General features: G+C 38.0%; 1 protein-coding gene and 1 long non-coding RNA gene across 2 annotated transcripts; both read right to left on the reverse strand.

Moving 5' to 3' along the window:
• Window positions 1-35: 35 nt before the first annotated feature.
• Window positions 36-1,457, reverse strand: LOC119777787 (leptin-like). Its single transcript, XM_038276786.1, has 2 exons — window positions 785-1,457; window positions 36-681 (listed from the first exon to the last, which is right to left on the reverse strand). The coding sequence occupies exons 1-2, from the start codon at window positions 923-925 to the stop codon at window positions 349-351; spliced, it is 474 nt and encodes a 157-aa protein (XP_038132714.1). The 5' UTR covers window positions 926-1,457; the 3' UTR covers window positions 36-348.
• Window positions 1,458-19,639: 18,182 nt separating this feature from the next.
• Window positions 19,640-23,000, reverse strand: LOC119777742. Its single transcript, XR_005279958.1, has 3 exons — window positions 22,595-23,000; window positions 22,268-22,307; window positions 19,640-19,894 (listed from the first exon to the last, which is right to left on the reverse strand). It is a non-coding gene; the product is annotated as an uncharacterized LOC119777742 (long non-coding RNA).
• Between the last annotated feature and the right edge of the window lie 578 nt (window positions 23,001-23,578).

Here is a 23,578-nt window from a genome sequence, read left to right on the forward strand (position 1 = left end):
ACAAGTTGTTGGTATTGCATAACAATAAAAGTTCCAAAATCATTTAGACTTGACTAAACACTCTCACTGAGAGCTTGTCCCTTAAATTGCTTTGATTAAATAAGTAGGAAAATAAATAAATACAAGACATACATATATTCTACATAAAAATAAGTGCCTTTTAAAAATACAATTAAGATTGTATTAAATTCCACCTCATCATGCTAGTGCAGAGTTTACAAATCTTTGCACATGATAAATGGCCTGCTTTTTAAAGGGCTTTTTATCAAGTTTCATGACTCTAAAGTTCTTCACATTGCAGTAAGTCATTCATCCAGATGTTGCCCCATTATCAAAGGTGTCCATTTTTCAGCAAGATGCAATACTATCAAAATTTTCCTGGAGCAGTTTGAGGATCTCTTTCAAGCCATGGACCGCCATTTCCGTCACGCTTTCAAAAAGGTTAGGGTCCTTCTCCTGGAGGTCACGCAGCCGCTTGGGAAGTATGATTTCTGGTGTTCTTGCCGTGCAGTTCATCCATTCGTTGGTGATGGTGTTAGCCAATTTAGAGATGTCAGTTTTGACTTGGCTAACATCCATCAAGTTATCAGAGATCGACCTGTTGTAGGCTTTCAGGGATTCTACTATGGATGAAAACCCTTGCAGTTCAGTGGGAGGGGTGACAATCAAGTGTTGAGTCGTCTGTAAAATAGCAACAAGAATGTCTTTTAGTTTCAAACAATATGGTATAAGCTTCAAGCTGCACTTAGGATTTGAGCTATATAAACAGAGCTGTGTAACATACCTTCAATATTTTCAGTCTAACCATTAGTGTTCTTATTATTTGATCAATATTGCTCTTGTCTTCTGGCAAAGGCATTCCTGTACCCACAGTTAGAACATGAAGCAAGGAAAACAGGATCACCCATGTGTAGTCCATAGTCATATTTTCCTTTATAGAAATGGGAAAAAGTCATATTAGTGATTGTCAGAATTAAGCTCTTTCTGTCTTTCACTTTAAAAATTGGATACATTTTGTTTCATTATTGTACCAGCAAATATTTGTAACAGAGATCTCTGGTTTTCCCCAACCTGTAACACGATCAAAGTTCAGACTGTAGCTAACATTTTTTATTTTTTTTTTTTATGAGTACCTTTTTGTTTTTTTGTCGTTCGAAAGTATATCAGGCATGATAAAGCAACACCAAATTGTATTTACACAACATGCTTCTGTATAATCTATGAACTAAAGCATCTCAAAATCCAACAAGGTTTTATTCTGATCAAAGACAAATATACTCAAATAGATAAACGGCGCTTGTGATGGTAACAGAGTGGGAAATTCCTTTAAAAGTAAATAAGTTTTTTCAAATAGAGGCTGAGAGTGAAACCTTACCTCGCTTGGTGCTTGAATCGTTGACATGGGTTGCCTCCATCAGGGTATCTTATATTGGAGAGCTGTTGAGTCATCTCTTACTCACCTCTTCGACCCCCCCCCCCACCCCCCCTTACTCACCTCAGCCCATCACTTATCCTGCCTGCCATGAGGCACTGCAGACCTAAAAAAAAAAGTTTCCCTTTGCTTTAATTTTACCACATGCTTTGAACTCTTGCTGCATATGTCACTGCATATGGGGATTTTTCTTTTTTATCTCTAATGTTTGTAAAACCTTCAAATATCGATAATTGGAGGTCAGCGTATCTGTAAAAGATTTGAATTTAATGGAAGACAGTTGATTTATTTACTAAGACACTTAAGCAGCCTAGCTTTTGAAATGGTCCTATGCAACAAAGATTGATAGTGTTAATACGATCGCGTTTTTTTTTAGATTTCTACAAAATCTCAGGCTGACATGAGCACTTGACAAAAAAACAGACGGCTAAATTCCTGAATGGATTGATATTCGATTTCAGATTGGATGTGATGTGTAATGTGATTTTAATTTATTTATTTAATGTAGAATTTTTTTTTAGCAAAAATCTACATAAAATTACAAAAAGAAATATCTTGGTTAACAGTTCACATCCACAGTTTGAGCTTCGGAAGCCTGCGTGTCCTTTTACAACGTCAAAGACACAGTCCCTTCAAATGCCATCAGCATTCATGTCCGTATTATCTTCCCCATTACGCCAATACTTATTTGCTTTAATTTTGTTGTAATTCTGGCACGTCAACTGGGCTTTAATTCTTTACTCTGATACAGATTCTTTAAAATGCGGTTATAGGAAGTCCTCTTATATCTGCTGGGGTGGTGGTAGAAGGTCAGAATGAGCACAGGATATGAAAAGTCAAAGTCTCAGGAGAAAAACTTTGACTAGGACTTTTGCAAAAAGAGCTTTCCAGCACCAACCTAGAGATAAGGGCTAAACAGCCAATGACCAGGATGTATGCAGTCAAAAGAACTGTTGGCTGCTGTTTTCTGGCTTTAGACCTGCACAGGTCATTGATGAAAGGAAGGTCAGCAGAAATAATACTAAGTGCATACCTCATAAATAGCTCCAGTTTAAACCTATTCTATTTGGTAGGTGAGCCTAGCCAAACAGAGATGCATGTGAAAATATCAGACTGAGTCGTGATGGATTAGAAATTGCAAGCAGCTCCTGTGGAAGGTTGCCACATGAAATGCAGTCTATATTTAAAGAGAATATATGTGTGGTGACCACCTCTGGTCCTGAGAAGGGATAGTTCTTAGGACCCAGAAATGACCCACAGTTGACAGCGTTGTTGAGGATGCCAAGGAGAAAGAGTTGTTTATCAAGTTGGAAAAGTCACTTTTCCATAGAAGTACACATGAATTTCCTAAGACACAGTAGATTGCTCAATATAGTGTTAGTCAAAGTCTGTGCAATGTATTATAAAGGAAAATAATTATAGCCATGCTTTAAACTTTAGGCTTTGATCATAACCGGCATGTTCCTTTTTTGGGAAATTTAAAGTTACATTTTAAAGAGTACCCGACTTTATGTTTTCAAGTTTCTCTGAATTTAACTTGAAAGCTAATAACAAATAAAAATCTAATTTTATTAGCAATGCCTGGTGTGCAGTTCATATTAAAATTGTCATTCTCAAAGTATTGTTTAAATAGGAAAGATCTGAGACCAATGAAAAAAACAAAACAAAAACCATATGGGGCTATTAAACATTTGTGGACTGGCGCCAAAATATGGAGGGAAATATAAGTGGATGGCTTTGAAAAATGCTGTGATATTGTACAACTATAATAACTATAAGCCAAAAAAGAAAACACTATTTTGTATAAAAAAATCTAAAATGAGTTTTGGGAGAGAGGGTAATTCATCATGTCAATTAACAATGCAATAGAATGTGAGTCATGTAAGGGAAAAAAATATAAACTCTGACGCTTACAGATGTTTGTTTTAACCTTTAGGTACGACGTAAAAAGATCTCTCATACCAACTCTAGAGATTTGAGGGATTGATGAACAACAGAAGATGTTTTATTCCACACATCTGGAATGAGTGAAAAAAGGGCTGTTTTTTTTTTTTTTAATTCTCGCTTTTTCCACCAGGATCTAACGTCACGCTATCTGTCTTTAGAGCATCACTCATATCCCAATTAAATGTCAGCTGAAGGGAAAATTTAAGATTGTAAGAAATTTATTTTAAAATAATGTTTATGAGCACAAAAAAATAGTTTTCAATCAGACAAAAAACTTTTTGGTTTTAGAGTCTAGTTCTACTGGTTCAACATTGCTATGAAGGTTGATGATAAATTATCAAATTCAAAGATACTAGGAGGATTTTTTTTAAGGAAGCCAGATCAGTTGATGTCTGTGTCATTTTGATTGAAATAGAAACTGGAAATCTGTGGTTTTCCATGGTTATGAGTAAGAAAAAAATCCTCGTTGAGGAAAAAGGGTTAACTGTGGGCCTATCATGATAATAAAATGTCAAATGTCATATTGGCGCTATCTACCTTGTATTTTTTTCTCTGAAAATGAGTGCAATGATAAAAGCCCTTTTCCTTTTCTGTTTCCTCTTATTTTGCATCATGCATCTTTTGCAGATCAACTAAAATTACTTGGAAAGTTTACCTTGGGATCAGACTAATTTCTGGATGCCTTTTATCAGCTACAGTCTAGGTCTTCAATAAAAAAAAAATAGAATAATCTAGAAATATGTGGGTTGCAAAATATTGACCTTACCATTGTTCTTAGAAATATCATAGCATGTAATAAATTTGCTTCTTCATAGAGCAGTATTAGAATGCTTTTATAGATGTTTAGGGCAACTTAAACTTCTATCCACCATTATTTAGCACAGCTTGTTTAAGGCTGATAATAGTTACTCCAAACAGCTCTTCAGGTTTGGCCGTTTTGACTAAGCGTCACAAAGGTTCTTCTGTAAACATAGAACACTTGTCGAGTTAAAAAAAACCTTCCATTTCAATCTCACTGTTTTTAATTTTTGACCTTCAGCTAAGTTGTTCCAATAAAGGAAATAGGTTGCATATGTGTGTATATGCTGCATTGTTTTGTGCCTTCTTGGAAACCTTAAAGGTGCAGTAGGAGATCTTGGGAAAACGGTTTCAGCAAGCTATATTTTTGAACATACACAACCATGCCTCTCCCTTCGAACCCCTCGAAACTCCGCCTTCAAAACACATGAACGTGCATGCTGTCTGCAGCCCGTCTAGAGCAGCAGGAGCAGCTGCTGGCAGGGAGACAGGCAGCACAAATGATGCAGAGCGCTATGATCACTCCTCTGAAACAGTTTATTAATGCTTAAATTAACTTAAAATGCCGTAATCTGCCGACAAAACATGCTTGCAATTATTATCCTGGTACACCTCGAGGAGGTGGCTCCGACACAAATATTTTAAGGCAGGATGGTAATCTGGATGAACTGACTGCACTGACCATGTTTTCAGGTGGACTTTCTCACTTCAAAATAGATTCAAACTAAATTTTACCCACTAATTACAGCAAATACAACTGCCATTGTTACAGGCAAAGGAAGGATAGGGTAGCTCCTTCCAACGTGCATCAGACCCCATTTTTCCACAGCGCACCTAGAGCAGTAAAGATGCTTCAGCAGTGCATCAGAACTAAACTTGTACAAGCATAAAAAATAAAGCAGCATGCACGTTTTTGCTGCTCTTGCTGCTTTTGGTGTGAATAGGGTAAACAGACGTCCTCTTTTTTTGCGGACATGTCCTACTTTTGGCTGGCCGCTGGGTTTCCCGCACCTGCCCCAGAGCTCAAAGCTCCGTTCCAATGCCCGGTCCGGTCCAGCAGCCTCCCTCCCAAAAAAAATGCTCTCCTTTTCAGAAACCCACATCTGGTCACCATAGGTGTGAACGTAGCATATTAGTGGTTAGCTTCCAGCCATGGCGCCCTGCACTAGCATTGGGGGGTCGATTCTTTCATGTGTCAGGGTACGCATACAGGGGGGAGGGACAAGCAGACGACCATGATTGACGTGTCAGGAACCAATCGTGTACAACGGACCGTCTTTTGTAATTGGTTGGGGTTATTCATTGATTTCTCACAGTAGCGGGGAACATTTATTTTAGTTTCATTTCCTGACCTTCTATTTCACTGCTTGCTAAGCGGCTGTGGGGAGATCTTTAAGCCACATGGTTAAAAAAGCGTCAGAAAAGATCTCCTGATTATATATACTTTTCCCTTGTTTCAAAGGTACATCAGTGCTGCTTGTGTGCAAAAAGCATTTCTAAACTGATTTATCTGGCTTGCAATCTGCTTTGACCACATTTCCCTTCCCCCTGCTGAAGAATGGCTTAACCACCGAGTGATGCAGAGAGATTTTTTTGTAAAAAGTATGGTAAGCAGCTGTGTTTTGCTCCCTTTACTCAGGCTCCCCTGCTTCTAAGTCTGAATAGAAGAGGTCATGATTGAAATAGAGTTCAGGGGGATTGAATACTTTTGCACTGCATTGCCAAGCTTTACAGGTGCTGGTCATAAAATTAGAATATCATGAAAAAGTAGATTGATTTCAGTAATTCCATTTAAAAAGTGAAACTTGTATATTATATTCATACATTACATACAAACTCATATATTTCAGATGTTTATTTTGTTTAATTTTGATGATTACAAATGACAACAAATGAAAATCTCAAATTCATCATATCAGAAAATTAGAATATTACTGAAGACCAATAAAAACAAAGGATTTATAGAAATGTTGGCCAACTGAAAAGTATGAACATGAAAAGTATGAGCATGTACAGCACTCAGTATTTAGTTGGGCCTCCTTTGGCCAGTATTACTGCAGCAATGCGGCGTGGCATGGAGTCGATCAGTCTGTGGCACCGCTCAGGTGTTATGATAGCCCAGGTTGCTCTAATAGTGGCTTTTAGCTCTTCTGAATTGTTGGGTCTGGTGTATTGCATCTTCTTCTTCACAATACCCCATAGATTTTCTATGGGGTTAAGGTCAGGAGAGTTTGCTGGCCAATTAAGAACAGGGATACCATGGTCCTTCAACTAGGTACTGGTAGCTTTGGCACTGTGTGCAGGTGCCAAGTCCTGTTGGGAAATGAAATCTGCATCTCCAAAAAGTTGGTCAGCTGCAGGAAGCATGAAGTGCTCTAAAACTTCCTGGTATGTGGCTGCGTTGACCCTGGACCTCAGAAAACACAATGGACCAACACCAGCAGATGACATGGCACCCCAAACCATCACTGACTGTGGAAACTTTACACTGGACTTCAAGCAACGTGGATGAAGTGCCTCTCTTCTTTTCCTCCAGACTCTGGGACCTTGATTTCCAAAGGAAATGCAAAATTTACTTTCATCAGAGAACATGACTTTGGACCACTCACCAGCAGTCCAGTCCTGTTTCTCTTTAGACGCTTCTGACGCTGTCTGTGGTTCAAGAGTGGCTTGACACAAGGAATGCGACAGCAGAAACCCATGTCTTTCATACGTCTGTGTGTGGTGGTTCTTGAAGCACTCACTCCAGCTGCAGTCCACTCTTTGTGAATCTCCCCCACATTTTTGAAGGGGTTTTGTTTCACAATCCTCTCCAGGGTGCGGTTATCTCTCTTGCTTGTACACTTTTTTCGACCACATCTTTTCCTTCCCTTCGCCTCTCTATTAATGTGCTTGGACACTGAGCTCTGTGAACAGCCAGCCTCTTTAGCGATGACCTTTTGTGTCTTGCCCTCCTTGTGCAAGGTGTCGATGGTCGTCTTTTGGACAACTGTCAAGTCAGCAGTCTTCCCCATGATTGTGTAGCCTATAGAACTAGACTGAAAGACCATTTAAAGGCTTTTGCAGGTGGTTTGAGTTAATTAGCTGATTAGAGTGTGGCACCAGGGGCCATCAATTTTGAACCTTTTCACAATATTCTAATTTTCTGATATGATGAATTTGAGATTTTCATTTGTTGTCATTTGTAATCATCAAAATTAAACAAAATAAACATCTGAAATATATGAGTTTGTATGTAATGTATGAATATAATATACAAGTTTCACTTTTTAAATGGAATTACTGAAATCAATCTACTTTTTCATGATATTCTAATTTTATGACCAGCACCTGTATTGTTCAGCTATCTAATGCAAGTGTTGATAAAACTGAGGGAGCTGACATTTAGAGATAATTAATTTGGTTTACTGTAAAAACATATTTAAGTGACTGGTTTTGTAGCCATTTTCTTAAAAAAAAAAAAAAAGAACATAAGACCCAGGTAATAGTTTTCATTTTCTCAAGTTTCTCTTGCATCCTATTGCGATTAGTTTTAAAAGCTGTGAAACATTTGAGCATCTGGCTTTGCAGGCCTCCTTTGATGTTTGAATAAGTCCAATTTTATTCCTGCTGGACAAGAGGTCTGCCACGTACGAATAGGCGAGCACTTCAAGCCTCATTAATATTTCATGAGTACAGTAGGTCACATGACTTATTGGAATGATGAGTCACACCAGACGAGTGTGTTACTCTTAAAAAACTGAACAGCATCACTTAAGATAATCCTTCAACGTTGAAAAAGTGAAATTATGGTACCAGTAAGTTACATAAAAATCTGTGTTTATCATGGTCTACTGAATCAAGAAAGTAGCTGAGTGAGCTGTCATAGGCCGTACACAACATCAGGGTAACTTCTACATATGTAGCACTGGATCCAGGAATATCAGTCTACAGGATTTTCATCATTGAGTCATTGGAATGTTCGGAATTCAAATCCACTACTCCTGCATATGTTATCGTGTAAAAAATGTGTTAAAAATGTGAAAAACTTCAGTCAGGCTGTTTACAGGCAGTCTTTAAAAAAAAAACTGTTAAGACTTTATGCAGCTTTAAATGTTGTTTTGCATGTGAAAATAGCAGTTGTAATCTGTTTAATAATTTGACTATTGGAAGGATTTTACTTGTGCTATACATAAATCATGAAATGTTATGCGTTGTCTCAAATATTTAAAGGTTTTTCAGGCATGGGTGTTCTTTCACATCAGATACCAGGAAATCGTAAATAATATATTAAAAATGCTTTTTAAAATATTACTCCTCCAGGGAGCCAGTAAGTTTTTAATGTGTACTTCTGTGTTCCTAAAGTTGTCAGTTATCATTGGGTCAGCCATACTTTTCCTAACCTCTTATATTTAGTTTGGTTGGATTGTGAGAATTGTAGACTCAGTTTGCTGGTTTTAGGTAACAGAATTTTTACCCTCTGCTGCCGTAGCCCATCTGCGTAAATGCTTGACGTGTCGTATTTCCAGGGATGATACAATTGTAAAAAAGATATTTTATCTACTGATGCTTATCTGTCTTCTCAAACCAGCCAACATATTTTCCTCTGATCTTCGGCATCAATGGCAAGGCAAGGCAAGGCAAATTTATTTGTATAGCACAATTCAGTACAAAGACAATGCAAAGTGCTTTACATGATTAAAATACGGGAAGATAAAACAGAATCCAAGCAAGTAGGGAAAAAATTAATAAAAAAAAAAATGCAGAAACAAAACAGAATATTAAAAACAGTTGGACTAAAGAAAATATGTTTTAATTGAACTGTTTAACTAGAAAAGTCGAAGGCAATCCTAAACAAATGTGTTTTTTAGTCTTGATTTAAAGGAACTCGGGCTTTCCGCACTTTTACAGTTTTCTGGAAGCTTGTTCCAGATAAATGGAGCATAGGAACTAAATGCTGTTTCTCCATGTTTAGTTTTGGTTCTAGGTATGCAGAGCAGGCTGGAGTCAGAAGACCTGAGTGGTCTGGAGGGTTGATACACTGATAGTTTGAGATACAGGGAGCCAGTGTAAGGACTTTAGAACTGGGGTGATATGCTCTACTTTCTTAGTCTTTGTGAGGACACGGGCAGCCCGGTTCTGGATCAGCTGCAGCTGTCTGATCCACTTTTTAGGCAGACCTGTGAAAACACCGTTGCAGTAATCAATTCAACTAAAAATAAACGCATGGATTAGTTTTTCCAGATCATGCTGAGAAATTAGTCCTTCAATCCTGGAAATGTTCTTCAGGTGATAGAAAGCCGACCTTGTAATTGTCTTTAAATGCTTTTGGAGGTTCAAGTCTGAATCCAGTACTATTTCAGGCCTGATCAGTGGTTACCAGCTGAAGCGACTGAAGCTGTGTGCTAACTTTAGATCTCTCCTCTATTGGTCCAAAGATTATTACTTCAGTTTTGTTTTTATTCAGTTGAAGAAAATTATGGCACATCCAGACATTTATTTCTTCTAAGCATTTCCTCAGTGCTTGAATTGGTTCATAGACACCTGGTGACATGGTGATGTAAAGCTATGTGTCGTCTGCATAGTTATGGTAGCTGATGTTATTTTTCATTAAAGCTGCAGTCTGTAACATGGAGAAGAGAGCAGACTTCGACTGAAAATTTGAAGAAAAACAGGTTTCACGCCACTCCCCCACCCTCTCTGCTTCACTCATGCCCCACCTCCAAGCCCCACCCCTCTCACAGCACCTGCGCGGCTACCGCATGCGATAGAAGCGTCCAAGCAGCATACGCGGCATGGAGTGTGAACCGGTAAGAGCGATAACACTCACCTCCAAGCAGCTAGATATAAGATGCTGGTTATACCGAAGTTTGCCGTGTAAGCAGTTGTCAGCAGGGGCAGTAAGGGCAGTTTCTCTTTCGCTGGTGGCTGTCGCTCCGCCATGACTTCCACGCGCGTCCTCCTGACTGCGGCAGCCGGCCGTTGCGGCAGGTTAAGCGGTGAGGGGGGGGGGAGCTGTGATTGCCACTCCATCAGACGCTCCTCTGGCTGTGATTGGTTGTTTTGACTCGTCCCGAATTATTCTTTCCAGATTGAAATACAGGCAGTATGCGGGACCAATTGAAGCAGATTTTTTCACAGGTTACATATCACATGTACTGCTGTCTGGGCATAGGGACAGTTTTAGCCAATATGACAAAAAAATGATTTTTAAAAACTTACAGACTTCAGCTTTAACTGAGCGAGAGGGAGCATGTAGATATTGAATAGGAGGGGACCAAGTATGGACCCTTGGGGAACCCCACATGTGATTTTTGTCATCTCTGATGTAAAGTTGCCTACTGATACAAAAAAATCCCTGTCCTTTAAGTAGGATTTAAACCAGTTGAGAGCTGTACCAGAGAGGCCGACCCAGTTTTCCAGGTGCTCTAACAGGATGGAGTGATCGACAGTATCGAATGCTGCACTGATGTCCAATAGTACCAGCACTGTGGTTCACAACAATAAATGCTCATTACCTCAAAGAGAGCTGACAAGCATATCATAACACAAAATTGTAAAAAAAAAAATTATGATAAAATAGGCTACAACATAAAACATTTTCATGGTAAAAAAGCTTTTCAAGAAATTTATAAAATGTGTTTATGAAATAAGAGTAATATCAAAATCTCTCCTTGCATCTCGGCTCAAACTTATTTATGTGCCACCAATGACTGTATGACTACTTTTTTGAAGAGTGCATTGTTTTTCATTTCTGGAAGAAAGCTCTGGTGATCTATCCAATTGTTACTTTGAAAAAACATCACAAAACCTAGCACCCATTGAGTCTTACTAGAGTGGACTGACAACAAGCTGTCAGCACTCCCTCCTTTAGGCCCAGCAGCATTTTACAGGTAGGTTTTTTTCCCCACAATCAGCTGTCCTTATAAATTTGATATAGCTCTCATTTGGGCTTAGCAATCTGATCACCAGGCACCTGCTTATGAGCCCCAACACCAGGCCTAATAGTGCGTTTAAACCAAACGCATTTGGGGCATCAAAAACTCTTCAATGCTGGAATTTGGAAGCTGGGTCAAATGCTGGTCAAGTTGCTTTGACACTTTAATGTTCTAGATGCTTGGCACTCTGGTTGTTTATCTACTCTGTTCTGTAAGTTAAAGCTAGAGAGCTTGGCTTTATTTACTTTGATGAGTTGGAAAATTTGTTTTAAAAATTTTTTAAGTGAGAAAGTCCACTTCCAAACATCATTTGTTCAATCAGTTCATCAGGATTATGATCTAAGTAAAATATGCAGCTCTAGTTCTTACCGTAAGACCTCCAGCATATTGCCGACCAGCAGCTGGAAATCTCTGCTTGCCCTCTTTTCCTTGCAGCCTAGATAGCGATCCATTCTTCCAGATTTTTTTTTTTTAAACATTTGAAGGTTAACCACTTCTGTTGTTAGTTCAATTTCTAACTTTATCTCAGTTCTATCTTAGTATCTTTGTTCTCTTTGCTTTTACTAACATAGTAGCTTTATTTGGTCTGTTCCTGATTGGCTGTGACACCAGCCTGGAGATAATAATCAGCTGTGCTGCTGCCATCAACAACTTTGCTTGGAGAAGTTGGAGCATAGCCTGTTTTCTAGGGTAGTCCAGTTTCTCTTTCTATGTGCTCTGTTTCATCCTATGACCTGGGAACTGGCTTAAAGCTTGCCTGCCTGTGTCTTTGTTGGATGGGGCTGCCTGTGGAGCTGATTGACAGTTACATTTTGTATCTCTGCTTATTTTTGTATGTCTACTTCTGTCTCCTTAAACCCTAGTCAACCTCAGCAGATGCCCCTTCACACAGAGCCTGGGTCTGTTGGAGGTCTCCTCCTGTTAAAAGGGAGTTTTCCTCTCTGCCTTTATTTTGTAAAGAAATATCAACAGGATAAAACTTGACAGGTTGGTCAAGTTTTAAAACCTGCCAAGATCCAAGTAAGGTTTACATTTACTCAATAACGGTATTTTGAAAGATTTAAAGGATTGCTTCCAGAGAAAGGGAACATATGGCCCCAATAAATGTGTGAGTCTATTCTGCTTCAGCTCATGTCTGGGTGTTTTTCCCCGGTCTCACCAGATGTTCATGACTATGAACCCACCCTCAGATTATAAGACATGGCGTAAATATTGGTAAGCAGAGACTGCAGTTCTTACGGGCCCATGACCTTTTAGGGGACCCGTCACTGACACCTGGTAGGCCCCCAACGCATATATAGACTAGGATGTGTCTTTGCATAGGTAAGGATGCGAAAAACTGCACTCAAAACCCACCTAATACTGAAGTGACTGACTGCACCAGACCATATTTATATCACAACACATACCAGATTTCAACATGATGGTGAGCCGTTTAAACACGACACCAATGGCAAAGCACACAGTGGTACTTTTAATTGCTATGTTAAAACTGTTTATAGTTTATTAGACGGTTGGTAAAAAAAATACACTCATATAATATGTTTCGAACCGAAATATAAATCTTAAAAGAATGAAGAGTATTTTATTTTTTACACTATGACTTGGAATTATGGGTAACCCATGGCATACATTAAAACCATAACCGTTACAAACAATGTGTTAGCGCCTGACCATAGTCGCTCAGTCATCCTTCCCGGACGTATTACAACAAGACATTGACTAGATATTGACTATTTTTAGAACAGAAAAAAATCAGTGAATGGCCAATTTGAAAGTACATTTATAGTTAGAAAACTGCTAATAAATTTGACTTTATCCTTTAAAGGTACAGTGTGTGTAATGTTTAGAGGGATCACAGGCATAAATGGGATATATCATTAATATGTATGTTATTTATTATCATGATCTTGGCACTGACGGCTTGGTTTTTTTCCTTTGCTCGTTGCTCCCCTGTCTAATTGGTTCTGTGTCTGATTAACGCCGATTATTTCTACCTGGTTCCTCTGCTATTTATGTTGTGTGTTTGCCTTCCATCAGCGCCAGGTTATTCGAGTGTTTTGGTGAGACTAAGTCTATCATTCTGTAGTCTGTGTTCTGTTGATCCTGAGTTTTCGCTCTGCCCCTGTCTCCTCTGTTTGTCTGATCTGTTTTGGACTGTTTCCTGGATTCTTCCGGCTTCTGAACGTGGACCTGTCCTCTGACTCCGGCTTTAGTTTCCTTATGGACACTGTTGCTGCTCGGCGTCGGCTGGCGCCTGTTCCGCTCTCTCTCTAGGAACTCTGGGGGCGGCGCCCACCGCAAGCTGTGGAGAAAACTCCTCCAACCCTGCGCACCTGTTTGTGTTACATAAACGCTTTGAACTTTCCCATTGCCTGCCTCAAATTCTGTGTCCAACATTCTGAGTTCATTACAAGCTGGTGGGCAAGTGTAGAGACAACAGCCTGATCCTGAACATGGAAAAGATGAAGAAGATCATCGTTGACTATAGGAAAACCCGACCAAACCACACTCCCCTACTCAACAAAAGCTAAGCTGAAGAGGTGGTCAGCAGCACCAAATTCCTGAGGGTGCACATCACAGACAACCTCACCTGGACTGTAAACACCACTTCACTTGTCAAAAGGGCACAGATGTGCTTGAATTTCCTGCGGAGGATAAGTAGAGCCCTTCCTCCCAGCCTTCTAGAGAAGCACCATAGAAAGCGTTCTGACCAGCTGTCTCACTTTGTTGTATGGAGGCTGCAGTGCCTCAGACTGGAAGAAGATGAGAATAGTGGTGAGAACAGCAAAGGGGATCATAAGGGAGGAGCGCTTAGAACATTTGCTTGTACCTGAAAGTAGGTTAGAAATAGGAGAAAAATGGTAAATGCAACATTTTCTACTAAATTGCCCATACAAATTATTTGTTAATTTGTTGGAGAAAAAAAGGTCGATGTGATAACCATATACAATGGCCAACAAATAGACCGTTTTTGGCAAACGAATGAGTAACAAAAAAGGACAAAACAAAACCTTAAAACAAAATAAAATGTGTCATTTGGGACAGGAAAAGACATCAAGAACATAAAAACTTAAAACTTTCTTTTTTTCAGATTTTTTATTTTTGTTTTCAAATGAATACATTTTCAAACAAATGGATTATTTTTTAAATAGTTTAGTGTTTTTATACAGACTACCTTCACAGGATTACAAAAGTTAAGCCCCCACTATTATTAGGATATAGCCAACGATGTGTTTTGGAGTATCATGGCATGAAAATACAGAGTTTCTGCTTTTAGTCATTATAATGCATTAAAAAAAACTTGGGACATATAACTTAATCAACACGAGAATGGCATTTGCTTTTTGTGTGTAATTGTTCTTTACTTTTATGGTAGGTATTGGTCTTCTTTTCCACAATAACAGTGGGACTTATTCAGTTTCCAAGGAAGTGAGTAATGGAAAGGAAATGAGAAATGTCTGTAGAAGTGATTAATTATTTTGGATAAAACTTAGATTACTAACAAAAAACTTTTCCACTAATTTAACAAATTTAACAGATACTTTACTGAATATATTATTTGAACAGCTTTTAGATTTTTTACACAATACACAACAGACAAAGTAAGTATGTTTGTTGATCTGTTTGCCCCTCAGCCTCTTCATCTGCAATATGGTCATCAACCTTTTTGGCCCTCAGAGCTCCTCCAGAGGCACAGAGGGATACAATGGACTACTTGATATAAATGTTTTTTTCTTTTTTTTTGTTTTTAATAGTTGCAATTTACCATTGACCAATATTAAAACAATCATAAGGATTACCCAGGCAGGATTTTACTCACCTCACATTACTCTCCTTTTTTCTTAATATTTTTTCAACATTTTAAAATAATAGAACATAAAATAATTTTGTGATAACTTTGATTAAATATGCTGCATTTAAAATGTCATCTAGTATAATTCTCTACAAAGCACCATTTCAGTAGGCTAAAAAATATTCAGAGAAAAATACCCTACTTTTACAGTACGGTATTAAATCGTTTTTTTTTTTATGAAAAAGTGAAAAAGCTTAATTTCACAATGTAAAAAATTCTCAAAAATAAAATGAAATAAATACAAAAAAATTTAGATGAATCTTCTATGAATATCCTTACTATTTTCAGACTAAGCTACTACTCATAAGACCCTTGCAGGTATGTGATCCTTGCTTGCCTGACCCTCTTTGCTCCTCTGTAATGACCCCTGTAGGTCCACTGGGATTTGATCAAAATTTGTGTAGTATTATTAGCTCTACTAATGTTATCATCTGCACTGACAATACCCTGACATTAATCGTCTCACTATCCTGCTGAAGCTCGAGCATGAAGTCCACTCAAAAAGAAAGTCTATGCACGCTTTACTTTATGAACAACATGGTCATTCACCATGATTTTAGACTAATTAGCGGCTCAGTAACAGTGTTCTGATTTGAAACGTCTCTCATAGGGGAGAAATACAGTTTTTTTTCTTGTAAACAGGAGGAGCTTGGTTCATTGATTAAATGGGACTAAATGTTTTTAGATGGGAATAACTAAGTGTTACAACCAGTAGTATTAAATAATACAAAATTATCTCTGCTGTGCAGACAGCCCAGCTATGTGCCTGGCTATAAGCAAGGTTGCAGTGAAAACGCGGCCTGCATTTCTAGTGAAGCCTGCAAATTGGAGCAAGTGTAATTAACTCACTGATGGAACTCTCTACTTAAACACTATTATGTAAACTTACAAATGTATAATCATAGTTAAGTAATAATGAAAGGTTATGTTTTTATTTACCCAAACCCATATTTTGACAATACCAGTTAGGACTTGTCAGTTAAAACAGTTATTTGTAAAAATAAATAAATAAATTAATAAATAAGGCTCAATGAAATACTTCAGGCTCAAAAACAAAGTAAATAAAATAAAAATATTATATAATATATAATATGTATATATATATACATATGAAATTAAATACCTATTCGTTCCAATGTAATGGCAATTTGTGACCGCAACACTTGTTAATTTGTTCCTCCGAATTTTGTTCGCCATTGGTGTCTGAGTTGAGCTGGATGCCAGTTGCTTCTGAGCATTCACAACATCCATCATATAACGCTGCGATTGTTTTTTCTTCATCTTGTAGTGTTTTATGGCAGTTGGTAAACCTATAAAAGTGCTTACCGCCACCAACTGATAAGGAGTTAAACTTGGAAACAGGAATCAATACTCATCCCTTGAAAAAAAGTAAATAAATAATAAAACAAAGTCAGAACTAATTAATTCAACCCAACATAATAAATGACAAATACTTAATCAAATGTATCCTCATAATTTCTAATTTCTCTTTAAGTTATGGTCACTCTGCCAGTTGCTAATGGTCCTACTTGTTTTCCCATCATACTTTCAACTGTTTCCCAGTTTAAATCTTCAATGTACTTTTCTACACCCTTCACTTTTCTGTACTCTCTCCCTATTATTTTGATTTTTTCAGTTTTCTTCTGAGCACCACAATCGATCACTTCTACAATGAAAAGTACAAAATCCTTTTTTTTTTTTTTTTTTTTAATTATTAACGAGTCTTCTGCAATTTTGGGACACTCCTCCAAAGGTTTCGCACTTGTCATTTCGCCACTTTTGATTTGGGTCTTTCTGACTGGGACGTGATTCTTTTCTCAGCTTCAGCATAAGTTATTCTGAGCCCTAATTTCACTTTTCGTATCTGTACAGATCTTTTGTTCACTTCACATCCACAGTATGCAGCAGTATGTTCTCCGCCACAGTTATAGCATTTAATATTTACTTCTTTCCCACAGTTTCCATATGCATGCTCTCTAGCACATCTTCCACATCGATTTTTTTCCTTTACATACAGCTGCTATATGACCGAAGGTTAGGCATTTAAAATGTCTCAGAGGTGGAGAATTGTACATTTTCACATTGTAGCTCATATATCCAATTAAAACCGTACACGGTAAATGCTCTTCTTCCAATTTGATTAACACTAACCATTACAACTCTTTTACTTTTGCACCACTTATATTTTCTAGAATCTGTTTGTCAGTTACTTTAAGAGGCACTCTTCCAATGACTACCCTTGTTATCCAGCAAGCTGCACTGAACTCTTTTCCCTTCATTCTTGTTAATGCATATAGCTTTGCCTTGTTGAGCGCTGTCTCCGCAGTTGATTAACAAGTCTCCACTATACAGTATTTTGGCACTTCTAACTTCTCCTACAAGTTTGTTTACTCCTACATCGTTTTTTGTTAACTGCACCGGGTTCCAATCTGCAAAGTCTCCCCGATTAACTAGTTTGAATATGACATTGTAATTATTTTGTTTTTCAGTGGAATTTCTAGGTTGTTCATCATTTGATTCTTCTGTGCTGGACTCCCCTTCAAATGGTCTCTGCTTTTTCTCATTTTTTGATTCTACTTTATTCTAATATTTTCGTGTTCACTATTTCCCCCTTCCATCCCACAAGAATGCTTCGTATTTCTTTGCTACTCACGACCCAGGACAGGAGAGAGAAAGACGTGTGAGAAAGACGTCTCCAACCAAAATGCTCCTGCAGGAGAATCCTTCTTCCTGAAGTCCTCCACTGCGATTGTTTTCTAGGTCAGACATGGTCTGCACATGGATGGATGGACGCGATTGACGTCACATCCACAGTACAGTGCAGAATTTCCGGAACCGAAGTTAAAATTCTGAGAAAATTGGCGACAAGCTATAATACATACATCGGCGCTGAAATACTGAGGTGTAAGTCTGCTCATCAAAGGATTTTTCAGTTGTAAATGAACAAATATAAAGACTATTTTTAAGATATTTTTTATTAAAAACCTACATAATGTCTCTTCAACGTTTCAGCTCAAGTTTCGACTGAAGGAGCAGAGGATGCACATATGTTCATCTGGTGGATGAACATATGTGAACATAGTGCAGAGTGATCCAAATAAGCAGCAAATAAGTACATTCATTACTTGTCTCGTAGTATTATGCGCATCCTTAAGCTGCAGTTTGTAACAGTGGGGCAGCCATGATCACCATGTGATGAAGCAGAGAGAGGAGAAAGAAATGACAAAGGACCTTCTCTTTTAGAGTTAACAGCTTTAAAAGGACAGAAAAAATACCATGACCTGTCTTCTAAGATGATTTGTAACCTCAAAAACCACAGAGTGACTTTTGATCATTAACTAGAGCTGAGTTTGATTAAACCTCAAGTGGTTAAAGTATATTTCCAATTGCAGCAGCGCTTTACCCACGCAGGGCTTGTTATGTTGCGTCACTACGCCTCACTACGCTGATCCGGCTGCTGATTTGTATCTGTTTGTTTCTGTTCTCTTACTCATTTGTACTGTTAAATATGTAACCTTTGGCTTCATCTTTCATAGCAGCAGAGATCCTTGGCTTTGACTTGACGAGAGATCATTATTCCTTTGTTACACTTCTGTAAGGAAGGGAACCTCAAAGGGCATATTTACACATGCCAAATGCAGACTGGGTGATGAGATGCTTTGTTTTTGGTCTGGATGGATGCATATAGACTCCACTCTTTCAACCAGTGATAGATTTTAAGCCTATAGGCCCACCCCTTAAGCTCTGGGCCTCACTGCTCACTATGAAAAAAAAACTGGTGATCTGATGATTTTCCAGTACCAGTAGTCTGTGAAAATGTGATGGGCTACTCAGCAGGTGTTTGTGGAATAAAATGTCAGTGCACAAGGATGAATGCAGAGGGAGAAATGAATGGCATTAGACTCTAAAGGGAATTTTTAAAGATGGAATTAGTATTTAGTGGGAACAAATTACTATTTTATAATATTTTTTCTTCATATTAATTCCTGGGGTCTTTAAAAGAACACCAAGGGGGTAACATTTTAACTTTTAAAGGACGGCATCAGCCCACCTAAAATAGGTCTAGTGACACCACTGTATTCTCCAAGGTTCAGTTTTGGACTGGAGCAAATATCTAAGCGAGGTTTTTACACTAAAGTGATCAAAAAGGCATGGTTTTAATACTAAGAACCAGTTGTAACAACAAGCTGAGGAGCTTGTGTGTGTTTGTGCTCTTTAAGGTGTATAAGAAGGAACTGTAAACATGATTCTCTGAGGATCCTTTAATATGCTTTGATTCTCTCAGATTGGCGCACCGATCTATAACTCGATGTGAGTCTGACTGAAATCAAACCTTTATATTTTAAACAATGATTGGATGAGCTTGTTTCCTAAGGATGTTCAATATTGCTGGGTTGTTTAATAAAAATCTACTTATAATATATCTACACTATATCTGCATTAGTGATGTACGGAATTGTCTCATTTAGTTTTAACAACACACATGCTACTGGTGGAATAAACATTGAACAACCTTTAGTAATGCTGCCACCCTCTGGATAAACTATGAAATTTTGTACACACATTTATCACTGAAGAAATTATTCTCCTGAAGAAAAAAATGTTTCATTTAAACTTGCAGATCAGGGATTTTAGTGCAGTGTTTTGAAAAATTACTTTTTTCCTTTTTTTGTTGAAGTTTATGCTTTATTCAACACACAGTGCTTAACTTTAATAAGGAAAGAGAAAAAGTTACAGTTTTACAAATGCAGCCACTTTCATTGTTTGCTTAAACATCAACATGAGCAAGAATCTGCTGTTGTAAGTATCCCTTGCAGATGCTTTTTGGGGTAAGGGCTTCCTGGATAGGCATCCGACAGCAAGCCCAGACCGCAAAAAGACCTGAAAAGAATATGATTCCTCAGAACATTCATGGTTATCATCATCAAAGTATTGGACCAGCATCTGCAACACACACAGGTACAAATTCATGAGCTTTCAGACATATGAAATGTGCCATGGAATTTAACTTAATACCTTACTCTTTTATAATATCTTCAATGGATTAAAAAGTGGACCCAAAGTCAAATTCCTTTTCTATGTGGACACACCTTTTGGATAAGGCTGATACTGAACTTAAGGGCAAATTCAATGTAAAATTATCTGCTCAGTTGTTTTTTTTGCCATTAAAGATAAGAGAAAAAAAGATTTAAAAATGTCTTGCAGATTAGGGCAAGTAAAAGGCGTGTACCTATTTTATGTGTCCATTCTTTTCTGATTTATAAATAGTAGCATACATTTTCACACTTATGTTCCCCAAAAACTGGGCTCTAAGTTCATATCAATTCTAAAAGTTATTGATTGCTTATCAATTACTTCAATACTATCTAAAGCAAATAGCCTCTTTCATGTGTTTTTCTGCTTAAAACAGAAAAACAAAGTTTTAATTAAAAATAAAACAGTTAACATAATCTTAACCTCTTTAAAAATTTGAATTCATTTCAAGTGCTGTTTTAAATGATTCTGTTTTCTATTGATTAAAATCAACATGAGAAAGACTACACAATGCTTATATTACGTAACATATGAACAAACTCCAGAAAGATAAGGTAGATAGTCTCTGGAATCTCTCCTTGTTTCTTTGAGACGTCTCTTCCAATACTCAAAAGACTCCTTTAGTTCTGAACCTTGACTTAAATAATAAGGATTGTCCTGTGCTAGAGAAGTGAAAATCTACACAAGCTCATAATTTGATCACATCACCTTGAATCAAAATCAAGGAAGTTGGGCTGCATGATATAACAAAATCCTGTGATTTCAAAATAATTGCAAATTATTGAAATGATCAAATAAGTTATGATAATTTTCTTTTTTACTGTACTCTTTACTGTTTGTCTTGAGAAATACTCCCAACAATCTGTGGCATTTGAAATCTTGGGCATGGTTATTTGTGTCAGATGTGAACACAATCTATGGATAATCCCTATTGATCAAAAAGAATACATTATTGGCATGCAAAGTATGAATCCATAACATTTGTATCAAACACATATTGCTTTGAGAATGGTCAGTCGGGATTCACATTATCCACATTGATATTGAGATGATATTTTTTCCAGCCTTAAATGAGAGGATAGCCTCAAACTGTTTCTGTATAATTTTGTAATGGACACTGGGCATATGAGGTAAATGTTGGGTTCATGGGGTTGCAAGGATGCATTTAAGATGCTTGCTCTGTTCATAATAACTGTGGAATATCTATAATACAGATTCCTCAATTTTTTGGTTGAATCAATTGAAATTATTAATACAAGAGATGTTAAAAATCTTTCTGGAATCTAGCCGTCATAACTTATTATACATTAGGATTGTAACCTGGCATGGAATAAAAAGTATATGCACCTAAACACATTTAATTTTAAGGATAAATGTATTTCCAATATTATAACTCATATCAATTTTAAGCACAATTTCTGAAACTATCTATTGCACTTCTAGATTTAATCCAAAATCTGAAGCCTGTTGGTAAAAAAAAATAATCTTGTGTTAAAGCTTCTCAATTAAAATTTGTATTTATTTGTTTTATTTTATTTTATTTATTTTTTTTACAAAAACAACATTATTTATGCATGCGAGGCCATATACAGTCCCCTGGACTGTGTGTAACGCGAGAATATGTTTGGACAGAATTAACGTGGACCCCTTTAGCAGCTTCACGTGAGCTGTCCGTGGTCCTGAAAGCCTTTTACACACGCTGATGCACATACACGCCACATCCTGCCGGTAAACGCCCTGAGAACCCCACTCCCCCAAGCCCCTCACTCCCACCTCCCGTCGCGACATTGTGCATGTGTTTGCAAGCCACAAAAATAAAATATTTCCTTTCTTCAGGCATCTCTCTTGGGGGTTTTCTTGCAGAAGGGAGTTGCACTGTCAATTCCTCCTGCCTACACCTGGTCAGAAGCTGTAGGCTGCTTACAACCCACGGACAAATAGCGCTCATAAATAGTAGGAAACAGACACCTGATAAAGTCCCCGACTTGAAGGCAATTATACACTCTCATAGTGAAAGTTTTGAAAAATAAATAATCACTTATCAGAGACGGTCTGGTTGTGCGCGTCGGCAGGTCGCCAAGCTGCAAACAACCATGACGCGCAGAATCTTGAGCTTTAATAGCCAATCCTCTACTCACTTCAATATATAAAATCGATCAACGAATTTCTGTAAAGAACCATTCTTTATGGATTAACTCTAACTTACGCACAACAGGCATAATTAGGCGAAGGCTGAGTGATACATTTAATGAGATTGGAGACAAGGGCGAAAGTGTTCATTACCTCAGTGCTTCTAGATGCGAGCGCCTGGAATAGGTCACGGCTGTGTAGAGAGACAGAGAGAATAAAATGCAAAAAACAAAATTTCATTAAGATATAGCTTGTGTTAGAGTGTCGCTCTATGCAGGGGAAAGCAACACAATCAAAGAAAAAGCCAAATAACCGATGCTACTGCGGTAATTCTACATCAGATCAAGCAAAACAACAAATGCTCACAAAAATAGTAGCTGCTCCACTCGTCTAGTATTTGGTAGACAGCATCCCTTGGATGCGAGACAGCGAAAAAGGGATATATATATATATTAAAACAAATGATCCGTGTATACACACCTCCTTTACTATCGTTGATGCTCGAAGGGGGCGACGTGAAGGCACCGGGATAATTTTCATTTCTGCATTTTAATTTTTACCTACTATTTTCGAGGCTTTTTTCTTTTCTTTTCTTTTCTTGGAGGAAATACACTTCGATTTTTGCACTCGTTTTCCGTCCTTTCTGTAGGAAATACTGCAAAAGCTCCAAATGGAAGCCACTCAATTCCTCCAGTCTGCGATTGACCCGCATTGACGTCATTGCGTCATTAGGTCTCCCCTGGAAACACGGGGCTCCCAAAAATAGCAACACATTAATTCAAGGCTGTGCTGGGGTTGGCTTGGCGGGGGAGACTATTTGTATCAATCCATAACCCCTCCTCTGATTCTAAGCAATAATACAGTCCTCCCTCTCGCTGCTTCTCTCTCAAGGACGAGCCGATCACGACTCACTGCTATTTTTGGAAAGCGAGAGAGAAAGGTAGAGAGAGGGAGAACGAGAGAGGTGGGTGTGATGAGAGGCCCGCACCTCTGCTCCTTTCTGGGCTGGCTGGGAAACAGAAACAGTACCGCCTGGGATAAAAATAGCAAAGAGCGGACAGGAGGGAAGGCAAGACGCTGAAATAAATAAATAAATAAATGTTTGACCTTCTTCTGTGGCTGATCAATTCAGTTGCTCTTGAATTGTGACAATTTATTAATCCCTATAGGTCTTATAAAACAATGTATTATTTATTTATTGTGGTATAATAACGTCATTTTATTCAACAGATCATTTCAAGGCCAATGGAGTAACTATCTGTAAGCAGAGACTGCAGTTGCTTAGGGGCCCCCAACCTCTTAGGGCCCCATAACTGACACCTAGTTGGCCCCCTACGCAATTGTGGTCTAGGACGTCTCTGCAGATGTAATGGTGCGAAAAATTCCTCTTAAACTGACCTGATGCTAGGTTGACTAGTGGTACTTTTAATTACTATGTTATAGTTCATTACTGTGTATAGTTCA

This window comes from Cyprinodon tularosa, unplaced genomic scaffold (assembly GCF_016077235.1).
Source record: "Cyprinodon tularosa strain WSP-4 unplaced genomic scaffold, ASM1607723v1 ctg1007, whole genome shotgun sequence".
Classification (NCBI taxonomy): Eukaryota; Metazoa; Chordata; class Actinopteri; order Cyprinodontiformes; family Cyprinodontidae; genus Cyprinodon; species Cyprinodon tularosa.